Source organism: Symphalangus syndactylus, chromosome 19 (assembly GCF_028878055.3).
Source record: "Symphalangus syndactylus isolate Jambi chromosome 19, NHGRI_mSymSyn1-v2.1_pri, whole genome shotgun sequence".
NCBI lineage: Eukaryota > Metazoa > Chordata > Mammalia > Primates > Hylobatidae > Symphalangus > Symphalangus syndactylus.
The window spans coordinates 51,022,501-51,035,276 of record NC_072434.2 but is presented as its reverse complement, the minus strand read 5'-3'; the positions used below and the strand labels follow the sequence as shown (position 1 = coordinate 51,035,276).

Sequence of the window (12,776 nt, the reverse complement as noted above, 5' to 3'; positions counted from 1 at the left end):
GGAGAAAAGCAAGATGAGTTATCAGGAGAGCCCTAAACATGTATATCATTTGTTTATACATATCTGATCTACATTCTCAGATTTTCTAAAGAACACCCTTTTTTTTTCCTTTTTAGCTTAAGCTAGCTGGATTTCAGTTTCTGTAATTTGCAAACAACACAATACTAGTATAGAGTGCCTGTCCAGTGCAAAAGAAAATCTTGTCTCTGCCTCCACAATGTCCATATGTATAACAGAATCCTATCAATGCTTTTATGGTAATTGACAAGGTGACAGTGACTATGAGGAAAAGAAACGGGTTTGAAAAATAACCACAATCCCTCTTAGAGACAACATATATTAAAAAGATTTTGAGAAGTTATTCAGTAAAGAAACTTCTTTAACTCAGTTGAACTCACATTTACAAATCATATTTGAGCATGGAATCTTTTTTAATGAACTGCTTATGTCTTTGAGAACTACTAACTGGTAGAGCACAGTTTGAGAAATGCTAGTTGGAAACATGACCAGGATTCCTTAGATCTAGTACATGAAGAAAAATGGAAACAACCATTCCTCTCTGCTTCCTTGTATACTAAACATTTTAAATATAACAGGAGATCACAGAACTCAATTTTGAATGTAAAAGTAGTTTACATTCTAAATTGAGAAACTTACCTGCATTGAAATAAGAATGAAATCAATTAGGCTCCCAATTCCACAAAACCCTACAGTGCAAAACTTTAACAAACCTAGAAAAGAAGGTAAAGTCATTTATAATCTGGAAAGTCTTCTAAATATTAACAAACTGTTCCATTTTCCAATAAACCATTATTATATATATATCACGCTCTTTATATCAAGAACATAAAAGTAACACTTTAAAAAATCAAATCTTCACCTGAAAAGAAGAGTTTAAAGGAACCCTCTACATAGAAATGCCAAAAAATAATTTAATTCCCTTAACAAATAAATATTAGTAACTGAAAAAAAAACCTCAATATAATCTAACAAAATTTCTAAGAGAAAAGGCCTAAGGAAATAATCCTTAAATCTCAGTACACCAGAGTTACAAAACATCTTTTAGTCCTAAAATCCTTAATTACTTATTTAGACTTCATATATTATATGACCCAAAATTTACTATACATTTGGAAAGTTAAAATATATAAATTGTCATGCCAAAAAAAAAATCAGGAAAAAACACTGCTCTTGTTGTAAAATTGCAAAATTTTATTAGCAATCCAATTACCTTTATCTTATATATTTCTTTTTCCTAAGGATCTCCTGTTTATTAGCTCTATGGTCAAAATCAACAATTCTGTGCTGAGCACTATATACAGCTTTGTCCTTGGTCCCAACCCAAGAGCTAAGATGCTAAAATAGAGGGGATAACAGAGTATCTAATATGGGACATCTACAATAATATAACCCAAAAATGATTGTAAGAGGCAGATTGGGGGTGGGCTGGGGGTGGGATGATTAATCTCCTATGAATTTAAACTTGAGTTTCTTACAATACATCTCATATGAGATATAAAAATGGCATGACAAGACTCTTTGTGAAAATGTAGTTCCATATATCAGCTACAAATAGATGCCAGCTAAAAATCCTAAGAGAGGATGAGATCATGAGATCACCTCCCACAACCTGAGAATACACAAATAAGATTGAACTATGTAAGGACATTAGATGACTTTTTCCCCCACATATAGCAGAATAATGTTGTAAGTACAGAAATAACATGGTGGCAATAAGTTAATAACTATTAAAATACAGAAATAATTAAAAATTTTGCTTTTAGTTTTCCTCAGAACATTTACTTACCTAACATTTTATCTTTGATTACTATCTGTCACACAGAAGCCCCATTAGGGCAGGGCCTTTCATCTGTTTTCTTTACTCCCGTGTCCTTAGTGCCAACGACATTGCCTGGCACATAGTAAATGCTCAATATTTGTTGCATAAACTGATAAATATTCTCATATTTCTGCTTCCCAAACACTCCCATCATTCCATCCATTACCTTAATAATAACTCCCTTAGTTTTTTCATTAGTTGCATGGTACTATAGTAGCCCAAAGAAAATTGTCTGCTGAGATTTTATCCAGTGTATTTTATATTTCCGAAATGTATTCCTCTTCACATAGCATGTTAATATAAATTTGAGAATGTCATAGCTTCTCTTTCTTCAATTTGTTTATAAAAAAGAATATTGGCCAGGCGTGGTGGCTCATGCCTATAATCCCAGCACTTTGGGAGGCCGAGGCAGGTGGATCACCTGAGGTCAGGAATTCAAGACCAGCCTGGCCAACGTGGTGAAACCCTGTCTCTACTAAAAATACAAAAATTATCCAGGCATGGTGGCACATGCCTGTGATCCCAGCTACTCAGGAGGCTGAGGCAGGAGAATCACTTGAACCTGGGAGACGGAGGTTGCAGGGAGCTGAGACTGCGCCACTGGACTCCAGCCAGGGCAACAAAGGGAGACCTTGTCTCAAAAAAAAAAAAAGAAAGAAAGAAAAAAACGAGAGAATATTAAGTATAGTCCCTCTAAAGTTACATCTTTAACTGCGAATCCATGAATAGGTAATTTTTCCAAGGATGTTCTTCCTTTTAGACCATTTCTTTAGAGAAGTCTTCCCTAACCTGCCTGTCTGAAGCAGCATGCCACCCTATCCCTGCCCCATAACCCACTATGCCTAGCTAGTTTTTAAAATTTTGTAGAGACAGGGTCTCACTATGTTGCCCAGGCTAGTCTTGAACTCCTGGGATAAAGTGATCCTCCTGCCTTGGCCTCCCAAAATGCTTGGATTACAGGCCATCATACCTGGCCTAAATTTATTTTTTTATTTTTATTTTTTTCTCATACTTCTCAGGGATGAATGAAGTTTTTGATTATAGTAACTGTAGTAGCAGAAATAGTGACAACAAAAGTAGTTGCTGGGCTAACGTTTATCAAATGTATCTTATCTTGTTTAATTCTTATTGCCCTTCCTATCTGTGTTCATAAAGTATTTTTATATGTTTACATCTAAAACAAGTGTAAGATGGCATTACTGGAAACTTCATTACTAAAATCATCCTTTGCCTTAAATTTCTAGAAATAGATCGACCATAGTTAACATCACACGTTTGGAGTAAGATATGCTATAAGTCACTGTAATGATTAAATCTTCAATTTTTTTTTTAACAGTGAACTGGTAAGTTTAAATGTGTTATTCCAGTAGTTTCTTTCTTTTCTTTTTTTCTTTCCCTCTTTTCCTTTCTCCTTCTTTCCTCCTTCCCTTCCTTCTTTCCTTTGCAGGGTCTCACTATTTCCAAGAGTCTCACTGTGTTGCCCAGGTTGGTCTTGAACTCCTGGCCTCAACTGATCCTCCTGCCTTTGCCTCCCAAAATGTTGAAATTACAGGTGTGGGTCACCACACCCAGCCTCTTGATTTTTTAAAACAGCTTTACTGAGCTATAAATGACATACATTAAAATGACATACAATGACCTAAATGACATGCAATGACATACACTGTACATATTTGAAATGTACAATTTGATAAATCTGACACTTGTAAACACCTGTGAAACAATCACTATAATAAAAAAAGAACATATCTGTCGCACCCAATAGTTTCCTCACGCCCCTTTGTAATTTCTACTTCTTGTCTCTCCTTGCCCCCGTCTTTCCCCAGCAAGCACTTATCTGCTTTCTGCCACTATAAATTTTTTGTTAGTTCCTTAAACTTTTAAATATCATCTCTGATCTGTTCTCTAGTTTCCTTAAATGTATTACTCTAGGAGTAGGTAATATTTACCAGTTCCAAACAAAGATATTATTCCCTTATCTAATATTTTATCTTAGCAGAAACCTCTCATGTTCATTTTTGTGAAGCATCCCTAAGAAGGAGTTCTGTAGCAAAATATCTAGATTTTCTTAAATGTATCATCTTATTCTGTTGTGGGTGTTATTACATTACTTTCCCAATAAACATATTTCCATGTCATTGTTTTAAATGGCTGCGTAGTATTCTGTTGTGTTACACACTGCACCTTAATTTATTGAGACAGTTCCTCCCTACTGAACATTTAGCCTGTTTCTAGTTTTTTTGATATTCATATGACAAATATTTATCAGAGTCTTACTGTCTGTCAAGTTCTGTTCAGGATATCAACTTGCATAAGACAGATAAGGCCTCTGCCTTTAAGAATGTACATTCCAGGCCAGGCGCAGTGGCTCACGCCTGTAATCCCAACACTTTGGGAGGCGAAGGCAGGCGGATCACTTGAGGTTGCGAGTTCGAGACCACCCTGACCAACATGGAGAAACCCTGTCTGTACTAAAAATACAAAATTAGCTGGGCATGGTGGCGCATGCCTGTAATCCCAGCTATTCAGGAGGCTGAGGCAGAAGAATCACTTGAACCTAGGAGGCGGAGGTTGCAGTGAGCCGAGATCGCACCATTCCACTCTATCCTGAGCAACAAGAGCGAAACTCCACCTCAAAAAAAAAAAAAAAAAAAAAAAAAGTACATTCCAGAAGAAGACTAAAATGAATGAATAAACAAGTCCCTGAAGCTAACAGATTTACAATTAGCACTATGAAGGAAAAAAAAAAGCTATATATAAGTAAGACCACTGCTTTTCATAACCACGAAGAAAGATTAAGTAAGGTTAGTTGTAAAATGGGATTTTTTTTTCTTTTTTCTTTTTTGTAGAAATGGGATCTCACTATGTCACTATGTTGTCTCTGCTGGCCTCAAATTCCTGGCCTCAAGCAATCCCCCCACCTCAGCCTGTTGAGTAGCTAAGTCTACGGGCACACACCACTGCACCCAGCAAAAAATTGAATTTTAGATGTTGTCTATAATTACTTTCATTGCAGTCAACATTGTATTACGTAGTTAAGAATTTTTTTTAAGGCAGTGATCATTTAAAATAAAAATGCCTAAATTCCTTAACCTTGGATTCTTAAAAGAAGTTAAAATTTATTTAAAATATTTAAAAATTTTAAATTGGCCAGGCACTGTGGCTCATCCCTGTAATCCCAGCACTTTGGGAGGCTGAGGTGGGAGGACAGCTTGAGCCCAGGAGTTCAAGAGCAGCCTGTGCAACACGGCAAAATCCCATCTCTACAAAAAAATACCAAAATAAGTCAGGCGTGGTGGTACATGCCTGTAGTCCCAGCTGCTCGGGGAGGAGCTGAGGACGGAGCATACCTTGAGCCCAGGAGGTCGAGGTTGCAGTGAGCCGTGATCGCACCACTGCAATCCAGCCTGGGCAACACAGTGAGACCCTGTCACAAAAAAAAAAAAAAGAAAGAAAAAGAAAAAATATTTTATTGCTTCTGATACCTAAAAGGATAACTTCTGATATCTAAATGACCCAACTCCATAGCAAGATACTCAAAGCATTTTATAATCGGACCATAGACTACCTCTCTAGGCAGTATCACCTCCTGCATTGTTCTTCCTACACGATCAGCTAAATTATCCCCTAATCTCTCGGTGTACACCTATATGCTTTACACATGCTGTTCCCTGCAATGCCTTCAACCTCTGTAATCTTTTCATCCTTCAAAACCTAGCATAAATGTCACCACATCTAAGAACTTCCTTCAGTCAACTGCATCAGTCCCTTTTCCGTACTCTCACAGCACTTTGTTATGGTTCTGTTACAGCGCTGTACCATAAATTGGCCTACTAACATGTTTATTTTATTTTTAACCAATATACACTGTGACCTTCATCATTATTTCCATATCACTTAGTTATTTAAATGTTGAATATATGTTTAATTAAATAAGAAAATATATATAGTACTTTATGACGTTTACTTAGGAACTTACAACACTGAGTTTTAGTACACCTGTCAGAAATATACCTACCATCAACCCCACAGTGAAGACTTCTCTTTGATCTTTTGTGGGTAGCAACATGGAAGAAATAAGGTTAGCTTTGCTAGCTAGAAGGCAGAGCATTCAAAAACTTTAAATTTGCTCAGTGAAGGGCTAATATAGAAGCAGAGTACTACAGTAAATAAAGCATGATCTCTGGAGCCAGAAAATTTGGGTTCAAATTGAGGTCACTAGCTGAGTGTCCTTGGGTAAATCTCTTAATCTCGTGACAATTTTCCTATCCATAAAACAAAGATGATAACAACAAATATGTCACAGAATAAAGGAAAGCCTCTAGACTCCGTAAATCCCTTAACCTCTCTGGTGACAGTTTCCTTACGTGTTAAAGAGGATTTAAAGAGGATGATAAACTCAGAGGGTTGTAAGGCTTCAATAAGGGCAGGCATGTGAAAGTACTGTTTAAACAAAAGCTATCGTAAAATGTAAATAGTTTTCATAAGCATTAGTAACTATGGTAAATGTGATTACAGCCGGAAGGAAGATATAGAAAGGGGAGCTAAGGGTGATAGAAGTCAGGCTCCCACCCCAGCTCAAACTGGTCACCAAAGTTCCAACCCCAACTTGTTCTGAAAGAAGTGCATAGTTTCTAATCCCAGGGCAATGGTGAAAGAGAGTTGGGCAGAAGGAAATATTTTTTGGAGTGGTAGAGGATGTACATTTATTCATAAAACATTTACTAAACATCCAGTGTGTGCCCAGCACTAGCAGTGACAGTTCCAGTCTACTATCTTAAGTAAATGCCTCCACTATCTTGTGTGTGTTTTCATAAAGGTGAAAACATAGGAAAAGTCAGTATTTCTTACCTAAGCTGAACTGTTGGGCTAACTGATAGCTCTATACTCACAGAAGAATGTTAACTACTGAACTCCAATTATATAGAACTTATAATAAATACACAGAGATTTAATCTATAAGAACACCTACAATGAACTAAAATGTAGGTTTCATAAGGATTTTTTTATAATGAAACATACGCACCCAAGGCAGGATATCCAAGGTAAAATCGATCTGCTCCCAACCATCCAAGAAAAAGAGACAATGCGACTGCCACTTTGTAGGAATAGCCATTTCTGCAAAAAATTAAGATCTGAGTATCCTATTTCCAACGTGAACATTTTAGAAAAAAAATTATTAACTACTACTTATTTGTTAATTGGTTCATTCATTCACTCCATTAATGTTTTTTGGATGCCTATGTGTCACGCACTATTCTAGGCTATTGGGATATATTAATGAATAAAAGCAACAAAGATCCCTATCCCTGTGGAGCTTACAGGCTAGTGGTAACAAGCAATAAACACAAATATATTTAAAAAGTAAATTATATACTATGTTAGAAAGTCATAAATGTTAACAACAAAAAAAAAAGTAGAGCAGGCTGTGTAGAATGCCAGGAGCCATTTAAATGGAGTGGTAAGAGTAGGCCTCATTGAGAAGGTGATATTTGAACAGAGACCTGAGGGAAGTGAGTGAGATGGCCATGCCATGCTTTGAGGAAAGAGTGTCACAGGCAAAAGAGACAGCCAGAACTATCATTTTGCAGTCAAATTTCATCATGTAAGATCCCTGCTCGTAATCCTCTTTCGTGTGTGTGTGTGTGTGTGTGTGTGTGTGTGTATTGCACTGCATTGCATATTTGTAGGGAGTTAGAAAAAGTAGTAAGTGGCCCAGAGATGCCGTTTATGTGTCTAACATTATAAGGATGTCAAACTTTTGCTGAGGGCAGTAGCACCTCATCTACAATGGAATAGGGCACCAAACTAGAAGCAGAAAAATAATTTAGAAGGCAATGCAAAAACTAACGCTGAAATCTAATGGGCAGTAACAGTGGGAGAAAGAAGTGAACAAAATTGGGAAATACTAACAAGGCAGAAGCAAACAGGCACATGTGGGAAATGAGGGAAAAGGAGAAGTCAAGAATGACTCCAAGATGGGCGCAGTGGCACACGCCTATAATCCCAGCACTTTGGGAGGCCGAGGCAGGTGGATCACCTGAGGTCAGGAGTTTGAGAACAGCCTGGCCAACAGAGTGAAACAGTCTCTACTAAAAATACAAAAATTAGCTGGACATGGTGGCAGGCACCTGTAATCCCAGCTACTCGGGAGGCTGAGGCAGGAGAATCGCTTGAACCCAGGAGGCAGAGGTTGCAGTAAGCCAAGATTGCACCACTGCACTCCAGCCTGGGCAACAGAGTGAGACTCTGTCTCAAAAAAATAATAAAAAATAAGTAATGAATCCAAAGTTTCTGCTTAAGAAACTGGGTAGAACTGGTGCCATTCAATGAGACGAAGGAGGAAAGGATTTGAAGAAAAAGAAACAAATGCAATTTTAGACCTTATATATATAATATATATAAAGATGGTAATATATTGATATTCAATTCAATTTTCTTCCTTTTTTTTTTTTTTTTGAGATGGAATCTCATTCTGTTGCCCAGGCTGGAGTGCAGTGGCGTGATCTCGGCTCACTGCAACCTCTGCCTCCAAGGTTCAAGTGATTCTTCCACCTCAGCCCCCTGAGTACCTGGGAGTACAGGCAGGTACCATCACAGCTGGCTAATTTTTGTATGTTTAGCAGAAATGGGGTTTCACCATGTTGGCCAGGCTGGTCTCATTCCTGGCCTCAAGTGACCCACCTGCTTCAGCCTCCCAAAGTGCTAGGATTACAGGCATGAGCCACCATGCCTGGTCCAATTCAATTTTAGACCTTACATATATAATAAAGATAGTTAATATATTGATATTCAATTCAATTCAATTTTAGGCCATACATATATATGTAACATATATAAAGATGGTAATATATTTTAGATATTAGAGAGCTTAAGAAACAATGGGGCCAGGTGTGGTAGCTCACGCCTGTAATCCCAGCACTTTGGGAGGCTGAGGCGGTTGGATCACCTGAGGCCAGGAGTTTGAGACCAGCCTGGCCAACATGGTAAAACCCCATCTCTACTAAAAATACAAAGTAGTGGTGCATGCCTGTAGTCCCAGCTACTTGGGAGGCTGAGGCATGAGAATCGCTTGAACCTGGGAAATGGAGGTTGCAGTGAGCCAAGATCACACCACTGCACTCCTGCCTGGGTGACAGAGCAAGACTGTCTCCAAAAAAAAAGAAAAAAGAAAAAAAGAAAAAAAACAAAGGGAGAGCTGGACACAGTGGCATGTGACTACAGGCACATGTCACTGTGCCCAGCTCTCCCACTGTTGTGCCTAATGAATATTACCATATTTATATATATTATATATGATCTAAAATATATACAATTATATTTTATATATTATATATGAAGATGGTAATATATTTTATATTAAATATTATATTATATATTTAATATAAGATGGTAGTTATATATTATATGACATATTACTATATATAATATATAATATACTAGTATATATTATATATACGTATATATATGTTTCACATAATTTTTTTTTTTTTTTTTGGAGACAGAGTCTCACTCTGTTGCCCAGGATGGAGTGCAATGGCACGATCTCAGCTTATTGCAACCTCCACCTTCCAGGTTCAAGCGATTCTCCTGCTTTAGCCTCCCAAGTAGCTGGGATTACAGGCGTGCACCACCACGCCCAGCTAATTTTTGTTATTTTTAGTAGAGACAAAATTTCACCATGTTGACCAGGCTGGTCTCAAATTCCTGACCTCAAGTGATCTGCAGGCCTTGGCCTCCCGAAGTGTTGGGATTACAGGCATGAGCCACTGCACCTGGCCAATCTTTACATACATATATATATATATATATATGTATTTTTTTTTTTTTTTTGAGATGGAGTTTCACTCGTCACCCAGGCTGGAGTGCAATGGCATAATCTCAGCTTACTGCAACCTCCACCTCCCGGGTTCAAGCGATCCTCCTGCCTCAGCCTCCTGAGTAGCTAGGATTACAGGCGCCCACCATCACTCCTGGCTAATTTTTGTATTTTTAGTAGAGATGGGGTTTCACCTTGTTGGCCAAGCTGGTCTCAAACTCCTGGCCTCAGGTGATCCACCCACCTTGGTCCCCAAAGTGTTGGCATTACAGGCTAAGCCACTGGGTCTAGCCAATAAAGTATTTTAAGGAAGCCAAGAAAGTATTTTAAGAAAAGAAACAGCAGGCACAGTGGCTCACACCTGTAATCCTGGCACTTTAGGAGGTTGAGGTGGGAGGATCACTTGAGGCCATGAATTTGAGACAGCAAAGCCTGGTCAACATAGTGACACCCTGTCTCTATATTAAAAAGAGAGAGAGAAGGAGAGAGAAAGAAGGGAATAGCCAAATGCTGTAGAAAGATTAAGATATGGACTATAAACATTCCTTTGATACATTGACAAAGATTGCTGTTGAATCTCAGCATGGCCAAAAGCCATACTGCATTAGACAGAAAATCTTGTAACAGATAAGTATTATCAAAACAACTTTCAAAAAGCTTGGCTGGGAAGGGAAACGAAATCAGAAAAGCAACTATCTATGTAAGTAAATCACCCTAAAGAATAATCTGAAAACTGGTGGTATAGCAGAGATTAGTTATTCACCGAGCCATTTCTCTTTCTCTGTTGCCCAGGCTGGAGTACAGTGGTGCAATCTTCATCCTGGCTCACTGCAACCTCCACCTTCCAGGTTCAAGCAGTTCTCATGCCTCAGCCTCCTGAGTAGCTGGGATTACAGGCACGCACCACCATGCCCAGCTAATTTTTGTATTTTTAGTAGAAACGGGGTTTTACCATATTGGCCAGGCTGATCTTGAACTCCTGACCTCAAGCGATCTGCCTGCCTCAGCCTCCCAAAGTGCTGGGATTACAGGCGTGAGCCACTGCGCCCGGCTCATTTCTCTTTTTCTTATGAATATACAGCTAACCTACATTTGCTAGTTCACCTTGCAGTTAAATACAGCCATAATTGAGTTTTGGCCAGTGGAAGGAGGATGGAAGTGTACGCCATTTCCAAGTCTGGCCCATAAAATACTCCTACAAAGGTTTCCCTCTCCTCTTTCCCATCTGCTGGCTTAGTGGAAAGGACTCTAAGGACTACAGAAAGCAAAGCCACAAGACGAAAGGAGCAAGGCCCATTCATGACTGCATGGAACAACTATGGCCTCACCACCACCACCCAGACCTCCAAGTTAACCCAAATGAAGCTATGACGTAATACTAACATAGATGGCCAGTGTAAATAGGTGGGTGGCTTCGTCATCAATCAGGCATGGTTACCAGACTTCAGTTTCTGGAGAATACATTATAGAATGTTTGTAATACTAAGATGAAATTTTAATCAAGTATTAAACTATTACATATAGTTTGAAAAACAATATGCTAACAGGAGTACAAAGAAAATATGAAACTGGAAAAGGGACACCTAATGAATAAGAATGTATCGCTGAGTCTTTATTCAGTAGCTGCACAGCAGCCTTTTGGTAGGCACATACCTAATATCCCAATAAAGCAAAATTATTTATCAGGTTATCTTAGCTTTGCCACTCTTACCATCAAAATTACCCATCAGTCTAACTCCCATTGTTCTGTTGAGCAATGCTCATTCTTTTTCTTTTATTTGTCTGAGACTGGATCTGGTTCTGTCACCAATGCAGTAGCCATGATTTCAACTCACTGCAACCTCTGCCTCTCAGGCTCAAACTATCATCCCACCTCAGCCTCTCAAGTAGCTGGGACTACAGACATGCACCACCAGCTAACTTTTGTATTTTTTGGTAGAGATGGGGTTTCACCATGTTGCCCAGCTGGTCTCAAACTCCTGAGCTCAAGCAATCCGCCTGCCTTGGCCTCCCAAAGTGCTGGGATTACAGGCGTGAGCCACCACGCCAAGCCACAAATTCTGTCTTGAAATTGTTAACTTAGACTGGGCGCGGTGGCTCACACCTGTAATCCCAGCACTTTGGGAGGCCGAAGCTGGTGGATCACCTGAGGTCAGGAGTTTGAGACCAGCCTGACAAACATGGAGAAACCCCGTCTCTACTAAAAATACAAAATTAGCCGGGCGTGGTGGCCCATGCCTGTAATCCCAGCTACTTGGGAGGCTGAGGCAGGCGAATCGCTTGAACCCGGGAGGCAGAGGTTGCAGTGAGCCAAGATGATCACACCATTGCACTCCAGCCTGGGCAACAATGGCAAAACTCTGTCTTAAAGAAAAAGAAATAGTAAACTTTATTGTAAGAAGGGAATAAGCTGGCCAGTAGCCTTGGAATATCTGGTTTCCCTGATGGTTATATTTCTTATCATAATTGATATCAATATCTTATAAGGGCCAGGCACGGTGGTTCATGCCTGTGATCCCAGCACCTTGAGAGCCCAAGGCAGGCTGATCGCTTGAGCCCAGAAGTTCGAGACCAGCCTGGGCAACATGGTGAAACCCCATCTCTACTAAAAAATACAAAAATTAGCTGAGCTTTGGGGCATGCACCTGTAGTCCCAGCTACTTGGGAGGCTGGGATGAGAGGATGGCTTGAACCTGGAAGGTTGAGGCTGCAATGAGACATGATTGTGACGCTGCACTCCAGCCTGGGCTACAGAGGAAGACTCTGTCTCAAAAAAAAATAATAAAAAATGCTTATGAGTATGATTAGTGTAGCTCAGTTGTATGCAGCCTAATCCATTTTGAGACACCGAAAGAAAAATCAGCATTAACTTGGAAATTAAGTAACAGACCATTCTGGTATTAGCATTACCAATAATATATATAAACCTGTAAGTTCCAGCCTGAGTGGTTAGCTGTTTTCAACAGATGATTTTCTTACTATAACCTATATCTTGGACCAGCATTTAATACATTAGTTGTTTAGAATGTTTGAGGTAGAAATATCTATAAATTTAGATATTAACTAAACCCTATTTTTTAAACTTACCTCTGTAACAGAAAAAAAAAAATGAAACCA

At 39.0% G+C, this 12,776-nt stretch overlaps 1 protein-coding gene across 1 annotated transcript in view; it reads right to left on the bottom strand.

The window, feature by feature from the left end:
* Window positions 1-12,776, bottom strand: part of TM2D1 (TM2 domain containing 1) — a 44,284-nt gene that overhangs the window by 13,592 nt on the left and 17,916 nt on the right. The window contains exons 4-5 of the mRNA XM_055235151.2: window positions 6,867-6,958; window positions 658-731 (exon numbers count right to left, since the gene is read on the bottom strand). Of these exons, the coding sequence (XP_055091126.1) occupies window positions 658-731; window positions 6,867-6,958 (166 nt within the window). The remainder of the gene's footprint in view (window positions 1-657; window positions 732-6,866; window positions 6,959-12,776) is intronic.